The following is a 9,453-nucleotide window of genomic DNA, read 5'->3' on the forward strand; positions in this document are numbered from 1 at the left end:
AATGGTGCAACCAGCATGGCGATGTGTCCTTGCCTTGCCACCGTAAACACCATTGCATACTGCCCCTGTCCTGAACACACACGGCTGGCCTGGAGCACAGCTCCACAATGCGAACATCCAGCACCTGCTCTCACAGCTGACGTGCCAGGACCCAGCGCTGGTGCTGGGCATCACCTACACACGGTGCCACCACCACGGCAGTCTGCTCCCTAAAACGCGTTCCGAGCTCACCCGCTGTAGGTGATGCGCAGCTCGTGCAGTACCGCTTGTGGCCACACGATGGCATCACGCTCATGTGGTACCGGGCAGGCAGCGCCCCTCGGCTCCCCTCCCATCCTCCTTTGCTTGCCCGTTGCGAGGCAACGCACTTCGGGGGCTGCATCCCTGGTGCCCGCTCTCGGGCATCCCGAGAGTCCAGAGTGAGCCCTGGTCCGTGAACCACCGTTTCCAGCCCGCTCTGCTGGGGCCAGCAGCCAAAGGGCAGGTCCCTGTTGGAGCTGGGGCTCCCCGGAGCCAGGAGGAAGCCCTGGGGACAGCAGCCTCCCATCAATGGCAGGGTTTTGGCACCTGGTGCTCTTGAGGGGTGACTATAGCAGCAGTGGGGCTGTTCCCCACCCTGACACCACCCATCACCTGGGTGCTCAGTCCAGCTCCATCCCTGACCCCATCCAAGCCCCTTGGCTCTCCTCCCTCCCTGCCTGAGTTTCCCCTGCAGGAGCCTCCTGTTGTGATCATCACACCAGATCCAGACTCACTCACTTGACACATCTTCACCGTGCCAGGATCAGGCCTTTGGAGCCCCTCATTGCTCCTGCGTTGGCAACCGGATCCAGCCAGGTCCCTACAGGACCAGGCTCCCGCAGCTGCTCTCCTGCTGCACCCGCTGCTGCTCCAGTTCCTGTCCGACCAGCTCCCTGGGATGAACAAGGGGGTAACTCCACCCTCCCCCACCTCCATGGAGCAGCACAGCCCTGTCCTGCCCTGTGCCATACCAAACACTGCCACGATGCCTCATCCCCTTCCCCATCCATCCCCACCTCCTGGGGGAGAAGAGACACCTCTCCCTGCCCCAGCTTCAGCACAAAGCCCTGTGTGGCACATGCACTGCCCCCATCGCTGCTGCAGCCAGAACAAGGCTGTGCCAGCCCCATTCCTAGAGGCAGAAGAGGAGATGCCTTGGGCTAGGAATGCTTAAGCAAAGGCAGCCAGAGGGGGTCACTGTACATCCCTGCAAAGGATGAACTGGATGCAAGTCGAATGACAAACAGAGGCTTTATTCCAATAGTCCCTTAGGATGGTTGCAGACGTACAGACACACGTACATATTTACACTCTTACACACCTCACAGAGCTTGGACCAATAAATTAAAACAAAAAGAGGGGATGGGGATTAGGCTTTTTTTGTTTTTTTCCTTTTTCTTTGTTTTTTGTCACGTAAGAAACAGCAGCTCCCCCTGGGGGGGGCTGGGGAGCCACTGGAGACTCGCAGACAGAAGCCAACACAGACACAACCCTGCCCCACAAAGATGCAATGCCGGAAGTGCTTGTCAGCAGGAGGCCACCTCACACCCTGGCTTCGATGCACTCCAGCTTGACCATGTCATCCAGCCTGCAGCCCTCGGCTTGGGCACAGTGGCTCAGGGGGGCACTTGGGCTCTGGGGGCAGGTTGCTGCAGGCGGGGGCTGGGGGGACTCGCACTCGTCCGAGGTAAGGTCCGGCACATCGTCCGACTGGCTGTCGGAGCTCTCCAGGTCGCTCCGGATGCTCTCGGGCTGGGCCAGGGTGATGTCCCAGGTTTTGCTGGCAATGCAGTCCTTTTGCTCACAGCTTTGGTGTTTGCATGTCTGCTCCTGCTCCCCGTCCTCCTCCTCTTCCTCGTTCTCTGCCATTTGGGTGTGGACGTGCAGAGAGTCCTCTGTGCTGCTGCCACTGGCCAGCTGGTAGTGACTTGGTTTAGCTTCGATGTCCACCTGGATCTCCATGTTATTGCACTCCCTGCAGGAACAAGCACCTTTGTGTTACTGGGAAGAGTTACTGGTTCCACTAAGTCGCCACTGTTCTGGAAGGATCACATTTGCCAAACATGAGCAAGATGCTGCTCATCACCCTGCAGCATCTGGGAAACAGTAACACTTGCTGCTCTCCTTGAGTCCTCCTCCTGAGATCATCCCAGGCTGTAAGCCAGGAACTGAACTGGGAAAGCACCAGAGTGACCAGCCAGGAACAGCCCTTCAGAGTCCTGAGCTACAGATTCCCTCCTCAGCCTCCACACCACATGTGGAGGCTGCTCCCACGTTGTCCCCAGCCCTCCTTCTGTACTCGTAAAAGGATCAATCCACTTGCCAGCTCCTGAGGAACAGGCTGGTGCCACTGTACTTGTCACCCACAGCAGCACCCCACAGAGCAGAGATTATGCCAGGACCCCCATTGCCAGCACCCTCCTCCCCAGTGCATGTCCTCCTACCTGTCCTGGGGGTTGTAGGAGCTGATGATGGAACCAGCCATGGCTCGAGTGCTGGCATTGTCGCTGATAGCCCCCAGGCTGACAGAGTCTTTGGGGAAAATCTCCTTCTGGACATCTGCCTGAACTTCCAGCCTGCAGGAAAGAAGAGGATTCCTCAGAAATGCCTTAGATGGTCCCCGAGGGGCACCAACCACTCACTGTTCATCATAGGAAGGCAAGAGGCCCCCTGTGCTGGTGCAGCTCGGCATGACAAGAGTTTAACCCCAATGGTTTCTCTCATTCAGCCTCATTTTTGGCTCTGTTTAGGTAAAGCCATTCTGTTTTCCATGACGAAGGTGAAGTTGTGTTTATGACTCACAATTCCTGCAAAGAAGCGATTTGCACAGCTCCAGCACAGAGCCATGATGGGATCCTGGCTGCCACCTCAACACGTGTCTCCAATCACCCAAACTGACTCATAGGCATGTTCAGAGGAAAACTGTGGTGCAGCCTCCTGACTTGGCAAGCAGTGACCCTGCTTGCTATAGGCCACGGGGAATGGGAAGCATCAAAGCCTCCAGCGTGGGATAAGAGAACTGGAAGAGCTTTAAGCAGGCCACGCAGGCATCTCTGTGCTGTTCCCAATTAACCTGAAGCATCAGCTGTGCAGTTTGAAGGAGCTCAGTAGGGACAGAAACTTCTCTTTGTCCTCCTTGCAAGAACCAGCCTGGCGCTGGCTCCAGAAGTAGCCTGGTCTGCTGGGACTGGTTATGCTGGGACTGGTTATGCTACAACAGACCAAGATGCCCTTTTTACAAGGGCCTGCAGGGACAGGACAAGGGGAATGGCTTGAACCTGCCAGAGGGGAGATTGAGATGAGCTCTGAGGCAGAAGCTCTTCCCTGTGAAGGTGCTGAGGCGCTGGCACAGGGTGCCCAGAGAAGCTGTGGCTGCCCCATCCCTGGCAGTGTTCAAGGGCAGGTTGGACACAGGGGCTTGGAGCAACCTGCTCCAGTGGAAGGTGTCCCTGCCCGTGGCAGGGGGTTGGAGTTGGAGGAGCTTTAAGGTCTCTTCCGACCCAAATCATCCTATGAAAAACTACCAGGACACAACTCCCAAGTCAGAGAGGGACCCGCTCACAGCCCTGGAGAGCTCCCCAGGATAAGCCTGCCCAGCCACCACCAGCCCTGGGAGCCTCTCCCCTTTTCCTGTGTGCCCAGCAGCTCAGTTACCTGCTGTACTTGCCCTTGCCTCCCGAGAGGACCCCCCCGCTGAGGGTGCCCCCCGAGAGCGCGGCGAAGCTGGCCGTCTCGCTGTAGTTGCCCTGCATCACGCTGAGCCCGTCAGTGGGGCTGCCACTGGTGCTCAACACGCTGGTCAGCCCCTCGATGCTGCTCTCCCCAATGCTGGGGTTCTTCAGGGCTCGCCAGGCATCGGCCACTGCGGGAAGAGCAGCACAGGAACGGGAATCAGCAAGGGAAGCGCCCGGCTGCGATGGTGCTGGCAGAGCTGGGGTCAGGCAGCATGTGCCTCATCCCAGACTGGCTCCCGGCCTCATCCAGGGCAAGGAAGGGCTGAGATACTGCTTTGAGGAGCTACTGAGCTCATCACTAGAAGCCTGAAGCGAGTAACTGCTTCAAGCCAAACCCAGGCAGACGTTCAGGTCTCGGAAGCATCCAGACTGGAATTTCACTTCATTACAAGAGGCAATGACAGGGTCTTGCTTCACCCCCTTCCCTTCCCCACTCATCCCGTTACCTGTGATGGGTCCATCATCTTCATCAAACTCGATTTTCACGCCCTTTCCATTGGCAGTGCTGACCCCACAGCCACCGCCCCGGCACAGTGAGATGGGCACCACACCATACACGTAAGCCAGCATGATGGGGACTCCAATACCTGCAGAGGAGGGTGTGCTGAGGTCAGAGGAGCTGTATTGGGCAGACAGAAAGGATCCCTTGGGGCAGGGACTCCTCCAGTTGTGTTTATGCTGCCCTTAAAAGTTCTAGTTCACAACTTTGCAGACAGATGGTGGAGGAGCCCCCTGTGCTGCTGCAGTGCAGCATAAGGGAACCCCAAGAGCACAGACAGCCATGGCTGAACCCACAAGACATCAGCCACCAAACCAATCCGTGGGCAAGAGGCAGCTCTGCATGTCAAGGGGCTCCACTATGGGCTGTGCACAGGCATCTGGTGCTCCAGAGAAGCCCTGGGCTGGCTCCAGGCCACCTCAGGCACATCAGGATGTGGATGTGAAATGGAGCCCTGTGCCCAGAAGAGCAAAACCACCCTTCAGCCACCCCCACCTCACAGGGCTGCTCTACCCACTGGTCTCGGTGACTACTGGCCCACCAGAAGGGAAAGGGACTGTGCCCACTTACCAACACTAACAGCAGCGATGACTGGAGAGGCAATGACAGACAAGGTGACCCCACCAGTAATGGCCAAGTTCCTCTTGTGCTTAGAGGTTTTCTTTCCCTCATACCTGCTGTGGATCTGACAGAAGGAGAAGCACCAGGTGAGAATAGAGCCTGGCCATGAGCAAACACCAGCAGAAGACATGAATGAGCTTGTGATTTTACAGCCTTGCCAGCTGCATTAGCTCTTAAAAACCTCATTGTGACCACAGATCAGATCTAGTAGGTGGGGCTGTGTTGAGGAAAAAGAAGGAGGTACAAAACCAGTGCTGACACACCATTTCCTCCCTCTCAATGCCTCTTTATCAGCACAGACACACAACAGCATCACAGAGTTCAGGGCAGCATCAAAATATGAGTGAGTTATGCAAGCCAAAGTGTGATGCTCAGGGTCCAGCTACTGTTCCATAGGGCCCATCATCACAGCATGTGTTAAAAAGGGACCAGGTCTCTCCTTGGGTGCTCCTGGTGCAAGGCAGAGGCACAAGGGCTGTCAGCCACCACCTTCCCTCTCCCCACACAAAGCTCTAAAGATAAGGCAACGCTTAGAAGAGACAACTGAAGGTGGGTTCTATGACCAGATCCACCCTTCACATCAGCTCTGAATTTCTGCTCAGATGCTCTGAGAGCAGAGAACGCCCCAAACCCTTCAGCTCCAGCCTTCTGCTCTCCACACTTACCTTCCTCCCAACGTACACAGGGATGCCAATGACCATAGCAGGAATGGCAATGCCAGCGATGAGGGAGATGCCCACGGGAGCGCCGATCAACGTGCCCAGCTGCCAGAGAATCTTCTTTTTACGACTCCATGGCTTTTTGCCCCAGAATGTGCAGCCAGAGGGGCTTAATGGAAGGGACAAACAATGACATTAGCATGACAGCAATTCCTGAGAACCCCCCGTTCAACCTCCACACAGACAAAGCTCAGGAAGCAGGCAGACAACACAAAAAAGCTTTCCCTCTTTTTCTCCCCATCACGATTAATTTGCTCCTCAAGGTGATGACCACACTACTGGGCCTATGCTTAATACCCAGTACACCAAGAGCTCTCAAACACAGAACTTTTCTTGTGTAGAAGAGCATCCTCCTGCTTCAAAGCAGGAAGAACATTGAGCTCTTTGGGTCAGAAAGAACATTTTACTGCCTGTTTGAAGAGGCAGGAGGCTCCTGCAAAGAGCCCCAGGGCAGCCAGGCTGCTCCCCTCCTCACCTGAGGTAATGCAGGTCTGAGATCTCCTTCATGCAGAGCCAGCAGAACTCGCAGCCACACACAGCACACGTCATGTGGTTGCAGCTCCCATCGTTCATCTTGATGATGTACGCGCTGCAGCGCGGGCACGGCTTGATGTCATCGGCTGTGGGGAGGGAGCAGGGGACTGAGTTGGGCTCTGTGCTGGGAGCAGGAACAGTCAACAAGGGGGAACCTCAGTATGGATCAACCCCCGTGGTTTCTGTGCGGGCAGGACACTTTTGCTACTCGGATGAAGTGGGGTGGTTGTGCCTTTAGTTTATCTTCAGAGTGAGAAGATAATATTGATGAGACAGAGCCCGCCAAAGGCATTTGGCTGGGGAGCAGGGACTGAGAACAACAGCTGCTTTAAAAGCTTATTCTGGCTTTGAACAGGATGTATTCCAGAACATGCTTAAATGCTGGGAACAAGTCATACCTGCCCTGTGCTAGCCAAGGCAGCAACAAGAGTGAACCATTACTAAATTGCTCCACTGTGCTGATTCAAAGGCCAAGAATGACAGAACAATTGGGAGCACAAGGATTCGGAGAAACTGAACCTGACCTCGAAAAGCAGCTGAACAGGGTCTGCAGCCAGTGCAGAGGATGTGCAGTCCCTGCTTTGCTGCTGGCAGAGAAGAAGGAGCCTTCACATCTTCCTTAATCCAAGCATCATCTGACAGCGGTTACGCCATGCAGTGGCTGAGGGCTTTGCTGGCAGCCTCTGCAACACTCCACAATATGAAATCCAGCTGCTGAGACCAGCTCGCACCTTATTAATCACCACATTGAACCCAGCAAGAACAGGGTGGGGAAAAACCACTGTCTCAAGAACCTCCCTTTCAGTGGCTAATAAGCACAAAGCTTTTCCTGGCAGGGATCTCCTTTAAAAGGATGGAAAAACTCAGGAACTATTTGCTGCTGCTGGTTTGTACCACAGGCTGGGGTACAAACAGCATCTATGCTGTCCATTACCAGGGCCCTCTAACTGGGGCATGTTGAACTTCAACATACCACTAAGCCACGTTGGAACCACCCACAGCAGCTCCATTCTAAGGAAGCATATTAACATTTAAACCCCTGACAGAGAAGGAAAAACAGAGTGTTTTGTTTAGGGGTAAGGCAGGACTCTATGAACCAGCCTCACTGCCCACTTCCAGGGTCAATACAGCTATTTTTAACCCACACTAACTCAGTAGACACAGCAGCTCCTACCAGGCAGTGTGGGAGTCTGTGGCTCGGCATTTCTTCAGTCCCTGACATTACTAACACCTAACAGCACGCAGAGCGAGGCTCCCCGCACTCAGCAAGGCATGAATGCTGCTCCTTACTACTGCAGCAGGCAGATTTGAAGCTGCAAGAGTAAAAAGTGCCTGTTTGTTCAGGGTTTAGATTGGCAAGAAGTGAGAACATCCAAGATCAAAGGAGCCACAAAGGAGCTGGGGCGGATGAGGGGAGCTGCCGTGACGCAGAAGGACTCAAAGCACATCATCACCTCCTCAGCTGTTTTGTGCTCTTGGAGGAGCCCATCATGTTCTAACACACACGAGAAGGGGAAATGACTCTGATTTTCATAGCTGGTCTCACTGGTGGCTGCTGAAGACCCTCGGCTATGCCAGGCAGCAGCATTCCCTGCAAGGCACTAACACCCCCCTGCTTTGGCAAGAAGAGTTTTGCCTTCAGATGGCTCTTTCTCAGCTCCACAGGCAAAAGTAACCATAGCAAGGTGTGAATCATACAATAGTTTGGGTTAGAAAGGACCTTAAGATCATCTAGTTCCAACCCCCCTGCCATGGGCAGGGACACCACACACTAGACCATGTCACTCACGGCTCTGTCCAACCTGGCCTTGAACACTGCCAGGGATGGGGCAGCCACAGCTTCTCTGGGCACCCTGTGCCAGCACCTCAGCACCCTCACAGGGAAGAGCTTCCTTATCTCCAACCTGAACTTCCCGTTTCAGTTTGAACCCATCACCCCTTGTCCTGTCACTCCAGTCCCTGAGGAAGAGCCCCTCTGCAGCATCCTTCCATACCTGGGCCGGACTCCTGGCCGTAGCTGAGGCCTGACGTGTGCTTGGTGCGCACCCGCAGCGCCTGTGCCCGCTGCTGGCGGGCCATGTCGCAGGTCTGGTTGGGATGCCAGATCTGCTTGCAGTGGTAGCAGAACTCCGTGTGGCAGCCGTCCCTCTCGCAGGTCAGCTTGGGGCAGCTGGCACAGCCGTAGGCAATGACCGCGTACCTGCCGAGGGGAGACACCAGGAGAATCAGGGGAAGGAATCCAGAGACAGCCCAGGGATGCTTTAACCCAGCCTGCAGGGAGCTCGCAGGCTTATCCCCCTGCAGCCCACGCTGTAGACAGATTCCTGCTCTCTCCAGCCCTGTGCCTTGCACTGCAGGGCCTGAAATTAATGGGGTTCCTTGAGGCTGATGATAGCTTTTATACAGACAGCTTGCACTACTGAGTTCTCTCCTCAATAACCCTTCTCAGTGTCAGTTCACACAGAGCAGATCTGCCTTGCCCGTGTGCCTGGCTAATAGCTCACTGTTTCTGATTCAGGCTCCTAGGACAGGCTCACACTGCAGTTCCCAGGCACCCCAGCTAATCACACATACCCCAGTTCCTTAGGACAGTGTATGGGTGGATGCTACATGCCTCGGAGGAATCGAGGAAAGCTGAGGCTGTCCTGGGCGCTTCTATCAGCTGAACGATTCTAAACAAGCAGCACACCAAGGTTTTCCACGCGTCGATACCTCAAGGAGCAAACTCCTGTTGATCCCCACAGAATTTCCTTTTCAAGAGCAGTGAAGGACAACACTCTGCCTCTGGAGCAAGCCAAAAAACTTGAGCAAAACCAACTGAACACGCAAGAAAGGGAGGCCGGGTTCAACCACCTCACTCCTTCCCATAGGAGTGCAATGCTTCTAGTAGGAAATGTGCTGTGTACACAGCAGCCTAACCAGCACCACCAAGTACTGCTGCAGGAAAGCTGACTTACAGTCACCTACGATGAGGTTGCTTCCACTGGCAGGGGCTGAACTGGGTAACTCCAGAGGTACCTCCCAGCCCTGCGGCACCAGGATGGCAAAGGGTGTTTTTGTTGATCAACCTCAGTATCTTCGTTAGTGGTCAGCTCTAGTTAAGGTTTTATATTTAGAGCCTGCGTAGCTCCAGTTGTGGTGCCTCTTCGCAGAGGCAGCAGCGTGAGAAGCGCCAAATGTGTCACACCACAGTGATTCACATCCCGTGGGAGTTTGAGCAACTTCATCCTGCCAGGGTACAGCATCATCATCACCAGAGAAACAGCACCTCTGCGCCCAGCGCGGGGCCGGGACGCACGACTGCAGCGGCCCCGCCTGCATGTGA

General features: G+C 55.1%; 1 protein-coding gene across 1 annotated transcript; it reads right to left on the bottom strand.

Moving 5' to 3' along the window:
* Nucleotides 1-1,546: 1,546 nt before the first annotated feature.
* RNF19B (ring finger protein 19B) lies at nt 1,547-8,328 on the bottom strand (the record flags this gene model as incomplete). Its single annotated transcript, XM_010016359.1, has 8 exons — nt 1,547-1,996; nt 2,466-2,597; nt 3,676-3,883; nt 4,202-4,342; nt 4,825-4,939; nt 5,541-5,703; nt 6,070-6,214; nt 8,123-8,328. Coding segments are annotated over 8 exons (1,543 nt in total), but the record flags the coding sequence as incomplete, so codon positions are not given.
* Nucleotides 8,329-9,453: the final 1,125 nt, after the last annotated feature.

This window comes from Nestor notabilis, unplaced genomic scaffold (assembly GCF_000696875.1).
Source record: "Nestor notabilis isolate BGI_N333 unplaced genomic scaffold, ASM69687v1 scaffold10886, whole genome shotgun sequence".
NCBI classification, from domain to species: Eukaryota; Metazoa; Chordata; class Aves; order Psittaciformes; family Psittacidae; genus Nestor; species Nestor notabilis.